The sequence below is a fragment of the Tachyglossus aculeatus genome, chromosome 21, assembly GCF_015852505.1.
Source record: "Tachyglossus aculeatus isolate mTacAcu1 chromosome 21, mTacAcu1.pri, whole genome shotgun sequence".
In the NCBI taxonomy this organism is placed as follows: Eukaryota; Metazoa; Chordata; class Mammalia; order Monotremata; family Tachyglossidae; genus Tachyglossus; species Tachyglossus aculeatus.
In genome coordinates this window covers 51450161-51464330 of record NC_052086.1, presented here as the reverse complement: position 1 = coordinate 51464330, position 14170 = coordinate 51450161, and the positions used below count along the sequence as shown (strand labels likewise).

General features: G+C 42.8%; 1 protein-coding gene across 2 annotated transcripts in view; it reads left to right on the top strand.

The window, feature by feature from the left end:
• Positions 1 to 14170, top strand: part of PRKCB (protein kinase C beta) — a 494385-nt gene that overhangs the window by 442638 nt on the left and 37577 nt on the right. For both annotated transcript variants that reach the window (XM_038762327.1, XM_038762326.1), the window contains exon 16: positions 5992 to 6132. In XM_038762327.1, the coding sequence (XP_038618255.1) occupies positions 5992 to 6132 (141 nt within the window). The remainder of the gene's footprint in view (positions 1 to 5991; positions 6133 to 14170) is intronic.

Sequence of the window (14170 nt, the reverse complement as noted above, 5' to 3'; positions counted from 1 at the left end):
TCTCTTAATCCCCATTTTAAGGATGAGGCAGAGAGAAGTGTAGTGACTTGCCCATGGTCACACAGCAGACAAGTGGAGGGGCCGGGTTTAGAACCAGGTACTCTGATTCTGTGGCCCACGCTCCTTCCTCTAGGGGACATGGCTTTCCATGGTGGCAAACACATAGGCTTCAACACCAATATGTACATGTGTGTATGTACATATATATAAGTCGAGAGAAAGAAGTAGGAGAGGGAGAGAAAGAAAGTGAGAGAGAACTTTGTTCTTGATGTTTGAAGGTGATACCACTTACAGGTGAGAATGGCTATAGGGGCATACAGGGAATGTATCTGTTTATTGTTGCACTGCACTTTCCCAAGTGCTTAATACACTGCTCCACTCACAGTAAGCGCTCAATCAATCAATCAATCAGTCGTATTTATTGAGCTCTTACTGTGTGCAGACCACTGTACTAAGCGCTTGGGAAGTACAAGTTGGCAACGTATAGAGACGTTCCCTACCCAACAGTGGGCTCACAGTCTAGAAGGGGGAGACGGAGAACAAAACCAAACATAGTAACAAAATAAAATAAATAGAATAGATATGTACAAGTAAAATAAATAAATAGAGTAATAAATATGTACAAACATATGTACAGGTACTGCGGGGAAGGGAAGGAGGTAAGATGGGGGGATGGAGAGGGGGATAAGGGGGAGAGGAAGGAAGGAGCTCAGTCTGGGAAGGCCTCCGATAAATTCATTCAATAAATATGATTGAATGAATGAACATACTTGGAGAAATCATTGTGGGAGAAACCCATCCAAGTCATGTACATGTGAAGATTTTCCATTATAGCGTTACTGTATTTATTGCTTGCCACGGAGTGCTCTCTTTGATCTATCCCTTTGTTGTCTCAATTTTTAGAACATTGGGAAGATCACGGCTGAAACTCTGCTTCTCTAATCACAGTGTCCTTGTCATTTATTTTGTCTTGGTGCATGGTTTAGTGGAAAGAGCACGGGTTTGGGAGTCAAAAGGATGTGGGTTCTAATCCCGGCTCTGCCACTTGTCTGCTGTGTGACCTGGGGCAAGCCACTCCTCCGGAACTCAGTTACCTCATCTGTAAAATGGGGATTAAGACTGTGAGCCCCGTGTGGGACAACCTCATAGCCTTGTATCTACCCCAGTCTTAGAACAGTGCTTGGCACATAGCACTTAACAAATACCATGATTATTATTATTTTTATTAGTGCTTTTAATGTTTCATTCTCCCATAGGTCCCATCTGTTGCTGACAATCATCCTACATCTACAATGAACTGGGGTTTCTATAAGAGAAAACCCTGACAGTTCACTATGCCCCAACCCCAGCACCCCAGCCTATTTATCCGAAGAATGAGCCGAAGCCTCTAGGGGTCTGAAACAATGAAGTATACCTAGAGGCAGATGTGTATAGGCCATCCCACACATAGGCCTTTGGCTACTGGTCCCTCGACCAACAGAGAGGGGTGCAGTTGAGGGCCCAGTGGGCCCAAATTTCAGTCAATCAGTTGTATTTGTTGAGCAATTACTGTGTGCAGAGCCCTGTCCCAAGCTCTCCCTCTAATATTCATTCATTCATTCATTCAATCGTATTTATTGAGTGTTTGCTGTGTGCAGAGCACTGTACTAAGCACTTGGGAAGTACAAGTTGGCAATATATAGATACAGTCCCTAACCAACAGTAGGCTCACAGTCTAGAAGTGGGAGACAGACAACAAAACCAAGCATGTAGACAGGTGTCAAAATCGTCAGAACAAATAGAATTATAGCTACATGCACATCATTAACAAAATAAATAGAATGGTAAATATGTACAACTAAAATAGAGTAATGAATCTGTACAAATATATACAAGTGCTGTGGGGAGGGGAAGGAGGTAGGGCAGAGGGGGGTGATGGGGAGGAGGGGAGGAAAAAGGGGGCTCAGTCTGGGAAGGCCTCCTGGAGAAGGTGAGCTCTCAGGGATTTGAAGGAAGGAAGAGAGCTAGCTTGGCGGATGTGTGGAGGGAGACCATTCCAGGCCAGGGGAAGGATGTGGGCCGGGGTAGGGACTGTCTCTATGTGTTGCCAACTTGTACTTCCCAAGCGCTTAGTACAGTGCTCTGCACACAGTAAGCGCTCAATAAATACAATTGATGATGATGATGATGATCCCAAGATCCTCCACACTTCTTCCCCAAAGCCAGCTCTCCCCATCTCTGAGGTCAGTCCTTGGGTGACCTGGAATGTTTTGACATGTCTTGGGGAGTTGCTAAGTGCTGTTGGATGTTTCCTGGACAATGATCAAATATAGAGAGGGACAAGGAAAAGGTCACTTCCTCTCTCCAATCATGAATTCTGGGCAGTTCTTTTAAAAGGTCACCATCAGTTCAGCTGTCACATTCTCTTTACTTGTAAAATCTACTTAGCTGGCAGCCTAGGAGGATAATAATAATAATAACATTAATGGTATTTGTTAAGCGCTAAATATGTGCCAAGCACTGTTTTAAGTGCTGGGGTAGATACAAGGTAATCTGGTTGTCCCACGTGGGGCTCACAGTCTTCATCCCCATTTTACATATGAGGTAACTGAGGCACAGAGAAGTTAAGTGACTTGCCCAAAGTCATACAGCTGACAAGTGGAAGAGGAGGGATTAGAACACATGACCTCAGACTCCTAAGCCCGTGCTCTTTAAATAATAATGATAATAATGACATTTATTAAGCACTTACTATGTGCAAAACACTGTTCTAAGCGCTGGGGAGGTTACAAGGTGATCAGGTTGTCCCACGGGGGGCTCACAGTCTTAATCCCCATTTTACAGATGAGGTAACTGAGGCACAGAGAAGTGAAGTGACTTGCCCAAAGTCATACAGCTGACAATTGGCAGAGCTGGGAGGTGAACCCATGACCTCTGACTCCAAAACCCATGCTCTTTCCACTGAGCCACGCTGCTTCTCTAGCAGCGTGCTAGCACGGTGTTCTCTAACAGGATGCTTTGTGTCATTCAATTGATTGTATTTATTGAGCACTTATTGTGTGCAGGCTACTGTACTAAGCACTTGGGAGAATACACTATAACAGAGTTGGTAGACATGTTCCCTACCTACAGTGAGCTTTCATTCTAGAGGAGGAGGTAGATGTAAAAATAAATAAATTACAGATACACAGGAAAGTGCTGTGGGACTGAGAGAGAGGTGAATAAAGGGTGGAAATCCAAGTGCAAGGGTGACACAAAAGGGAGTGGGAAAAGAGAAAATTAAGGCTTAGTTGGGAAAGGCCTCTTGGAGGAGAAATGTTTTTAATAAGGCTTTGAGAGTGAGGAGAGTGATAATCTGTCAGATATGAAGAAGAAGGGCATTCCAGGCCAAAGACAGGACATAGGTGAGAGGTCAGCAGTGAGATAGACAATGTTGACATATAACGAATAGGTTGGTATTAGAAGAGCAAAGCGGGCAGGCAGTGATGCAGTAGAAAATCAGGGAGGTAAGGTAAGCAGAGACAAGGTGACTGAGTGCTTTAAAGCTGATCATAAAGAGTTTCTGTTCGATACAGAGGTGAATGGGCAACCACTGGAGGTTCTTGAGGAGTGGAGAAACTTGGACTGGACATTTTTTGTAGAGAAATGATCCGGGCAGCAGAGTGAAGTATGAACTGGAGTGGAGAGGAAGAGGCAACAGGGAGGCTGATACAGTAATCAAGGAGGGATAGGATAATTACCTGGATTAACACGGTAGCAGATTGAATGGTGTGGAAAGGGAGATTTTAATGTGAAGGTTGTACCAACCAGCTTTGGTGACAGATTGAATATGTGGGTAAAGTGAGAGAGATGAGATGAGGCTAATGCCAAGGTGGAGGGCTTATGAGATAGGGACATGGCGGCGCTGACTACAGTAAAGTCAAATGGAGAAACAGTGTTTGGGTGGGAAGATGAGGAGCTCTGTTTTGGACAGGTTGAGTTTAAAGTATCAGCGGGACATCCAAGAAGCAATGTCCTGAAGGCAGGAGGAAATGCGAAACTGCAGAGAAGTTGAGAGATCATCTTTTCTCTCCCTTGCTCTGTGCTTGCTTGTTTCTTTGTTTTTCATTGTTTGAAGATGATTGTGATCAGCCTGTTGTTTGAAAGTAACTAGGTTTCTTCTCCATCCTGCTAATCATTTTATCCTAAACAGCCCCCAAATCTTTGTCTGCCCCACACCCCTCAAATAGTGGAGAAACAGCTTGACCTAGTGGAGAGAACATGGGCCTGGTTGTCAGAAGGATCTGGGTTCTAATCCTGCCTCTGGTACTTGTTTGCTGGGTGACTTTAGGCAAGTTTCTTCTCTGTGCCTCAGTTACCTCATCTGTAAAATTGGGATTTTTAAAGGTATTTGTTAATAGCTCACTATGTGCCACGGACTGTACTCAATGCTTGGGGAGATACAAGCTAGTCAGGTTGGTAACAATCCCTGTCCCGTTTCATTAATTCCCGTTTCACAGATGAGGTAACTGAGGTAACACGTTAAATGACTTACCCAAGGTCACATAGCAGACAAGTGGTGGAACTGGGATTAGAACCCAGGTTCTTCTGACATCCAGGCCTGTGCTCTATTCACTATACCATGCTGCTTCTCACATTCACTGGGAACCCCATGTGGGACATTGTGTCCAACTTGATTAGCTTATTTCTATCTCAGTGCTTGTTGCAGTGCCTGATACATATTAAGTGGTTAACAAATACCAAAAAAAAAGAAAAGTATACATACCTGCTCTCAAATGTGTTGTGTTACCTCAGACATCCAAAAATCTGACATCACAGCTGCTCCCAGTAACAACCTCCTACCACCCTCCCCAATTGTCCTGAAACAATGAGCGCTGTAAGAACCATGTCCAGTTCTTATCCATACTTTTTCCCCCCCATCACCTAGTACAGTGCTTTTACATTTAATAAATCCTATAACTAAAAGTCCTTCTACTTTGCGGTCCTTTCAGTATTGCTGTTCAAAGAGACCACCTGCTTTCTTGGGTAACAAAAATAGAGGACAAATGAAACCATTTCAGATGCTATAAAAATGTCCGTTTTGTTTTCATTCTTAAATTTCCAGAAATCTTCTCATTTGGTACGAGCACAAAGAAATTCAGGTAGCATTTTGAAAATTGGGCAATTGAACTTGGGGTCTAATATTGGAAAAATCTGGTGATTTTATATTTGACTAGGTTAACGAGATTTTAGGTAATTACTAGTACCTTCATTCATTTTGACTGTCATATTTTGGTCATTTCAGAAGGGTGGGGAAACTTGCATTTTACTGGAGAAATTTACCTCACTGCTACAAACCAGAAAGATTCATTAACTTTGTGTTGTTTGCCAGTGTGGGTTTGAGTTGAAATGAACTGTTCCTTTCGAGTAAGGCAATTCATCTTTGTAACTTAAAGAGTATATTCAATTTCCCTGATGCTTTCAGTTCTTATGATTTTTTTTCAGAAATTTGAATGTGATTGGTGTTGCAGGCTCATAACACGATAAAGTGTGAATTCTCAGCAGGCCTTTGGTGAAAATGGCACCTTGCAGAAGCTACCATCATCATTCTCTACCTTCTCCTCTCATTCTGTTTGACCAATGTCTTGACCAATGCCTCTCCCTCTGATGACAGAGGGGTTGTTCTTGCTGTGTGACCTTGAGCAAGTCACTTCTCTTTGCCTCAGTTCTCCTTTCTATGTAGACTGTGAGCCCCATTTGGGACAGGGACAGTGTCTAACCTAATGAACTTATATCTATCTCGGTGCTTAGAACAGTGTTTGACACATAGTAAATGCTTAATGCCATCAAAAACCATAAATGTGGGTCATGTAATCAAGCCTCGGATGAAAATACCAAAGAGGGTGTGGGAAAAATCTTTCATATAGTCAAATAATTTTGTTCACTGTTATATGGCTGGTTGATTATATAAAGATGCCTCATATTTTCCTATTCTGCCTTCTTAATGATGTTTTTCTTTCTCTGTTCTCTAAGCTAATGACTAAACACCCAGGCAAACGTCTAGGATGTGGCCCAGAAGGGGAACGGGACATTAAGGAGCATGCTTTTTTCCGATATATTGACTGGGAGAAACTTGAACGCAAAGAGATTCAGCCCCCGTACAAGCCGAAGGCTGTAAGTCAACTGTTAAATCTTCTTTACCTCTCTCTGACTCTCTCTTTTTTATTGTCCTTTCATATTTGCTGTCTGTGGACATTGTGGGAAAATATGTGCAGAACCACACAATATAAACATATCCATTAGATATTGAAGTCTAATTACACATCCCCTTTCATTGAAGAGTATATATATTGGGAATATTGAATCTTTGGGGTTTTTTTGCACTCTGATAATGGCTGTTTTGACCAAAAAGGAACTTTTGGAGAACACATTTCTGTTGAGTATACCAGCATACAGCTATGCTTCGGGGAGGAAATGAAGAATTTCTAATTTCACTTTGATTCCTTCCATTGGTTTGATTGGATGTCATTCTCACTTCACATTGATGTTGAAAAGGTCACACTGTTTACCTCAATCATATTTAAATTTAGTTCAGAAATGTATGATATGACTGAGTCAGTAATAAAACAGTAATTCACTCATCAGCTTTTACCCAAGGTGAAATACAGGAGGAAGCAAAAGCTGAATTGTTTATGAATGTTAGTAAAAATCTCCAGAGGGTAGTCTGGCTATAGAGTTAGGCTTTCAGTTTCTCTCTCTTATAATTCGACAACTAAATTTTTGCCACACACTGTAGGCTTAGATTTGTGTGTGCATAAATGTGTGTATGCATGTATGTGTATATGTTGATAGTTTATAAAGCTCCACATAAGTAACAAAAATCCTCAACTCCATTTTTTTGCCAATGGGACCCTAAGGAGTAGTTAGACTATGTCTTAGTCATTGCTCTAATAAAGTCTGTTATTGTGCATATTCTGTAATTCTTTCCAAAAGATCCTGTGCTTTGAGAGATGGTTAGTAACCACTTTCCTAGAGAAGATCGCCATTTCAGAATAGTTTCTGAATTGCTTTGGGAATGATTGAGGCTCACTGACATAGGAGAAGTTAGGAAAAAGGTGGGAGCTAAAGAGCCGGTGGATTCTAATCACAACAGGGGTGGATAGCCAAGTCCTTGCATGAAAAAAAATAGCAGTTTCATATCCCTGTAGACGAATCTCTCTGAAACAACCCATTTAGTTTTGAAATTTGGGTTGCTGCTAAAACTGTCACATTCAGGCCCTGGAACTGTTCACATGGGCCAGTCAGGCTGCTGGGTGACCTTAGACTAAATCATTTAACTTAGTGAGAAGCAGTGTGGCCTAGTGGATAGAGCACAGGCTTGGGAGTCAGAAGATCATGGGTTCTAATCCCAGCTCTGCCACTTGTCTGCTGTGTGACCTTAGGCAAATCACTTCCCCTCTCTGTGCCTCAGTTATCTGTAAAAATGGGGGTTAAGACTGAGCCCCACGTGGCACATGGATTTTGACCAACCTCATTAAGTTATATCTACTTCAGAGCTTAGTTTAATGCCTGGAACATAGTAAGTGCTTTCCAAATATCATTTTAAAAAAACAGTCAGTCAGTGGTATATATTGAGCACTTACTATGCGCAGAGCACTGTACTAAGTACTTGAGAGAGTTCAGTACAACAGAATTGGTAGACATGTTCCCTGCCAACAAGGAGTTTACAGTCTGGAGGAGAAGACAGTCATTGAAATTAAAATAAATGCTCATAAGTGCTCTTGGACTGAGGAATCCTAAAGGGAAAGTGTAAATTAATCTTATTGAAGCTGAGGCAATAAGTGACAGTAACTTTTAATGATGATGATTCCTTGGACTCTTAAACATTCCTTGTAGATTGAGCAAAAAACCCTAAAATGTAATTATTTTTATTTTTCCTTTGGTTATGTTGGCAGTTTTGGGCCTATTGAGAGCTCTGGGCCCAACAGTTTCAGGTTCACTCAAAGCAGAAATGCCCTCTGTATCTGGCCAAAAAAGTCTGATCAATTAATCAATCAATTAATCATTTTTTTATTGAGCACTTAGTGCATGTAGAGCACTCTTCTCAGTGCTTGAGAGAGTATAATACAACCAAGTTAGTAGAAAAAGTCAGGCTGGTTGAAATAAATGGCAGGTTGGAATTAATTCATGGACTCCCCATTTGTCTTAATGGCGTATATGCCCTGTTGACTAGTCAACGGTGAGGAGTTTGTTCCTAATGGCAGCATGGAAGGGCTGAGAAATAAATGCTCTTTGTGGGCAGGGAATGTGTTTATTGTTGTTTTGTACTCTCCCAAGCACTTAATACAGTGCTCTGCACACAGTAAGGGCTCAGTAAGTACAATTGAATGAATGAATGAAAAGCCAGGGGTGGGCAGAGGGGGACTAGAGGGGAAACGTAGAAGAGTGTCTTTTCCATGAACTCTCCTAACTCCTGGTTTGCCTGGGATCTAGCCCCAGCTCCAGCCCTAAGGTGTACTGCCGAGATTTGGGGGATTCCACCCAAGGATACTAACCTCAGTCCTTTTGCGGGGGGTATTTGTTAAGTGCGAGCACTTAATATGCCCCAGGCACTGTACTGAGCACTGGGGGAGATACAAGCTAATCAGGTTGGATACAGTCCCTGTCCCTCATGAGGCTCCCAGTCTTAATCCCCATTTTGCAGATGAGGTAACTGAGGCACAGAGAAGTTAAGTGACTTGCCGAAGGCCACACAGCAGACAAGTCACAGAGCCAGGATTAGAACCCAGAACCTTCTGACTCCCACGCCTGGGCTCGATCCACCAAGCTTACCTTTTATGCTTCTCTTTCCCTTTAGAATCCATATTATCACAGAGCTTTTATTCTTGTGCTCATTCCCCTCTTTGTGAGTGTCCAATGATAATGTGCCTCCAAGTAAGTCAATAAACTATTTGGACACATCTGCCCATCTATCGATAAAATTCAAATGTCACTTATTTTTTTAATGGCATTTATTAAGTGCTTACTATGTGCAAAGCACTGTTCTAAGCACTGGGGAGATTACAAGGTGATCAGGTTGTCCCTTGGGGGGCTCATAGTCTTAATCCTCATTTTACAGATGAGGTAACTGAGGCACAGAGAAGTTAAATGACTTGCCCAAAATCATACAGCTGACAATTGACGGAGCCAGGATTTGAACCCATGACCTCTGACTCCAAAGCCCATGCTCTTTCCCCTGAGCCATGCTGCTTCTCTTATAGGACACTCCCTCATTAAGCCCACTCCCTTGAGTTTTATCTCTTGGGGAAAGGAACAGCCCCTCAGAAAAACCTTCCCTGTGGGACAAACTACTGTTTTTCTGTCAGTGGTATTTATTAAGCACTTACTGTATGCAGTGCACTGTACTGAGTGCTTAATCAGTCCCACAGGGTGTTTGGTTATGGTGATTATTATTATTATTATTAGTAGTAGTAGTAGTAGTAGTAGTAGTAGTAGTAGTAGTAGTAATAATACTGGTATTTGTTAAGCACTTACTACGTGCCTCGCATTGTACTAAGTGCTGAGGTAGATAATAATAATAATAATTGTGGTATTTGTTAAGCACTTACTATGTGCCAAGCACTGTACTAAGCGCTGGGGTACATACAGCGTGTTAAGTTGGACACAGTCCTTGTCCATGGGACTCACAGTCTCAATCCCCATTTTAAAGATGAGGTAACTGAGGCCCAGAAAAGTGAAGTGACTTGCCCAAGGTAACACAGTGGACAAGTGGCTGAGGCAGGATTAGAACCCATGACCTCTGACTCCCAAGCCCAGGTTCTTTCCACTAAACCACGCTGCTTCCCGTGGTTGTTCATGTGGGGCTCACTGCCTATATAGGAGGAAGAAGAGGTATTGAATTCCCATTTTATAGGTGAGAAATCTGAGGCACAGAGAAGTTAAGTGACTTGCTCAAGGTCACACCACAGACAAGTGGAAAATCAGGATTAGAACCCAGGTCCTCTGACTCCCAGACATATGCTCTTTCCACTAGGCCATGCTGCTCCTGGTTGGCTGCAAGAAGGAGTGCCCAAACCCTGCTGATTTAGGGGTACCCTGAGCTTCCAGGACTTCACCATGGCCAAGGGCAGCCCTTTGGGGCCCCATTCTGGGCTGTCCCAAGGATTCCCAGATGGAACAGAGAACCTGACTTCCAGTTCAGGGACCCCCAAGGGACAGGGTCCTCATCTAATTCCCACCTGTATGCTCTTTCCCGGCACTTAGTACAGTGCTTGCATTCAGTTAGCACTTAATCAATCAATCAATCATATTTATTGAGCGCTTACTGTGTGCAGAGCACTGTACTAAGCGCTTGGGAAGTACAAGCTGGCAACATATAGAGACAGTCCCTACCCAACAGTGGGCTCACAGTCTAGAAGGGGGAGACAGAGAACAAAACCAAACTTACTAACAAAATAAAATAAATAGAATAGATATGTACAAGTAAAATAAATAGAGTAACAAATATGTACAAACATATATTCATATATACAGGTGCTGTGGGGAAGGGAAGGAGGTAAGGCGGGGAGGATGGAGAGGGGGACAGGAAGGAGGGGGGCTCAGTCTGGGAATAAATCAATCAATCAATTGTATTTATTGAGCGCCCCCCGTGTGCAGAGCACTGCACCAAGTGCTTGGGAAGCACAAGCCGGCAACACAGAGAGACAGTCCCTACCCAACACTTAACAAACAGAACTATTATTTCTCCTCCTTCTCCTCCTTCTCCCTCCTCCTTTTCCCTATCCTCCCTCCTCTTTCTCCTCATCCTCCTGCAATCAATCAATCAATCAATCAGTCATATTTATTGAGTGCTTACTGTGTGCAGAGCACTGTACTAAGCACTTGGGAAGTACAAGTTGGCAACATATAGAGACAGTCCCTACCCAACAGTGGGCTCACAGTCTAAAAGGGGGAGACAGAACAAAACCAAACATATTAACAAAATAAAATAAATAGAATAGATATGTATGAGTAAAATAAATAAATAAATAGAGTAATAAATATGTACAAACATATATACAGGTGGTGTGGGGAAGGAAAGGAGGTAAGATGGGGGGATGAAGAGGGGGACGAGGGGGAGAGGAAGGAAGGGGCTCAGTCTGGGAAGGCCTCCTGGAGGAGGTGAGCTCTCAGTCGGGCCTTGAAGGGAGGAAGAGAGCTAGCTCCTCTTTCTTCTCTCTCCTCCTCCTCCTCCTTCTCTTTTCTCCTCCTCCTTCTCCTCTTCCCTCTTTTCCTCCTCCTCCTCATTTCATTCATAAAATCATATTTATTGAACACTCACTGTGTGCAAAGCTCTTTACGAAGCGCTTGAAGCTTGTACTAAGCACTTCTCCTCCTCCTTTTCCTCCTCCTTTTCCTCCTCTTCCCCCTCCTCCCCTCATGAGTCCCATATAACTCCAGCAAGTACTAGGGTTCCAAATGTGGTCTGGCTCTACCTGGGATTACCTGGGACTCTCAAACCAGGAACTTGGCCTGGTTGGCCTTCCCCTTTATCCTTCCCAGAGCATTTGCAACTCAGAGTAGTCCCACAAAGGCCATCAGAACTCTTTCCAAACCCCCAGAGTCCCCCAAAGTATCCCCAAAAGGCCACTGAGTCCAAGGAAATCGGGAAGTTAATGGGATCCCAGCCAGATGAGTTCTCTGAGAAAATGCTGGCAATGGCAACCACACAGTGCTCGCTGCTCTCTCCCATGGCACAAACCCTCTCGGGACATCACCTAGAAGTCTTCCCTCTTGCAGACTTCGCCATTCATCTTCTTCATCCTCTATTATTGTCAGTGGGTTGTGGTACTGTGTATATAATGTTGTGTGTTTCGTAAAAGATATTAAAAGGAATAATTTCACCTGTCACTGCTTATTGATTCATTTATGCTATTAACTAGCTGAGGAGGTTGTAATAGAAAAATCAAGTAGCAATAACAGAGGATAATAGTCAAACATCCATTAAGTGTGATATTATTGGACACTGATGTTCATAAAAATAATTTTTAAAAATGGATTCTAAAAGGTGTGTATAGTATTATCTGCTATTTAGGCAAGAACCTTAAAATCACATGGAAATGCACTATTGCAAATGAGGAGGGGGTTTTTGCCCCCAGGCATATTTCCAGTATCCTTATGCAGTGGGAGATGGGTCATGGAAGGGGTCATCATCTCAGATCCATTGCCAAATTGCTTTAGGCAGCAGTTCTCAGTGGAGCAGAAGACCTAAAAGATTAAAGAGAGCCATGGAGCCTGAAAAACGTTGACTTGTAAGGGAGGAAATGACAGACTTTTGCTGGGGGTAGTTAGCTTTCCCAGGCAGCCTCTATGATTAGGAATGCATCTTCTTAGTTTGTAAAAGGATGTGGATTTTTGCTTTTGTGCCTAATTGATGCTTCCAAGATGGTCTGTGTCCCAGGGAGAAAACCAAGCATTCTTATTGAGGCTCCAGGTTATTCATAGAAATACGATTTCTGAAATCAGTTGGAAAAACATTTTGTCATTCACTTCAAGCCTCTAGAATGCCTGCATGAAGGTACTTAGCAATGCAGGCAACCTAAACTTCTCAGTTTTATTCTTGCCTACGTTAAATGGTACTTAACTTGAAAATAATTCTCCTTTACTGCTCTCTGTTCTAGTTTTTGTCTGTGTCTTCTATTGTTTTCTGCTTCCTTCCTCACGTAGTTTTCAAGATATTTCATATCTGTTGCGTGTTGTAACTGTGTTTCCTTCATCTAAAGGGTTGAATTCAGCCCAAGGTTTTCGATATCCATTTCTTTCTTTTAAGCTCTCTATTATCTCCTGCTAGTCTGTGCTTTTGATCCACGACCTTAAAATGACAGCGGTGAATGGTACCTATTCTCTCCTAATAGCCCGTCACAGGAAATTTCTCTCTCTCTCTCTCTCTCTCTCTCTCTCTCTCTCTCTCTCTCTCTCTCTCTCTCTCTCTCTCTGTGTTGGAAGAGGGAGATGGATCTGGGATTCAGCTACTAGCTGTGATATTCATCCCGAGAAGTACCCTTTGGACAATCACCCTACCTTATTTATAATTGTCCACCTACTTGGAACTAGCCTCAGGACTAGCCTGGGAACCAAATCTGAAGGGCTTAAGTCCTCTAAATAAGGAGACTAAACTTAATCAATCAATAGCATTTATGGCCTACTGTGTACAGAGCACTAAACTAAGCACTTGGGAGAGTACAATAAAATTAATAAACTGGATCTCTGCCCTGAAGGAGGTTACGATCTAGTGGGGAACACAGGCACCAAGTAAATTACAGGTGGGAGGAGAAAGGAAAAGGAGATGTGTCCCTGACTAAGTGCTTGAATAATAGAGTATTGTAAGATATATACATAAAGGGTACAGGAGCTTGAGAATACCTAAGTGCTTAGGTGGAACAAAAATGCTAAACTAGCATTTGGGGGGATAAAAAATGGGGAAAGAAGAATTTAAGCAGGAAAGCGGTGTGGCTTAGTAGATAGAGCATGGGCCCGGGAGTCAGAAGGTCATGGGTTCTAATCCTGGCTTCACCACAAGTCTGCTGTTTGACCTTGGGCAAGTCACTTTGTTTCTCTGGGCCTCAGTTACCTCACCTGTAAAGTGGAGATTAAGAGTGTAAGCCCCATGTGGGACAGGGACTGTGTCCAACCTGACTAACTTGAATCTACCCCAGTGCTTAGAACAGTGCCAAGCACATAGTAAGTGCTTGATGAGTACCATAATAATAATAATTATTATTATTGTTATTATTATTATCATCACAAAGGAGATGCTATTTCAGAAGGGATTTGAAGATGGAGGGAAATCTATGGTCTGTCGTGTATGAAGGGTGAGGGAGTGAGCAGGAGAGCAGTGATGAGAGAGACAAGAAAGAGGTTTGAATGAAAAATGCAAACTGGGGTCTACTGGAAAAAGAAAGTGGATAAATCAGAGGTAGAGAGTTGATTGAGTGCCCTAAAACTGATGGTCAAGATTTTCTGCTTGATGTGGAGAGGAATGAGCAACCCGCAGAGGTATTTGAAGAGTTGGGAGACAGCTGCAGAATAACAGTTAAGAGCAGTGATCTGAGCAGCAGACTGTTTTATGGACTGGGAGCAGGGAGATCAGAGAGGAGGCTGATACAGTAGGCAAGAAGGGTTATGACAAGCACCTGGACCACAGTGGTGACTGATTGGATGGAAAGGAGAAGGG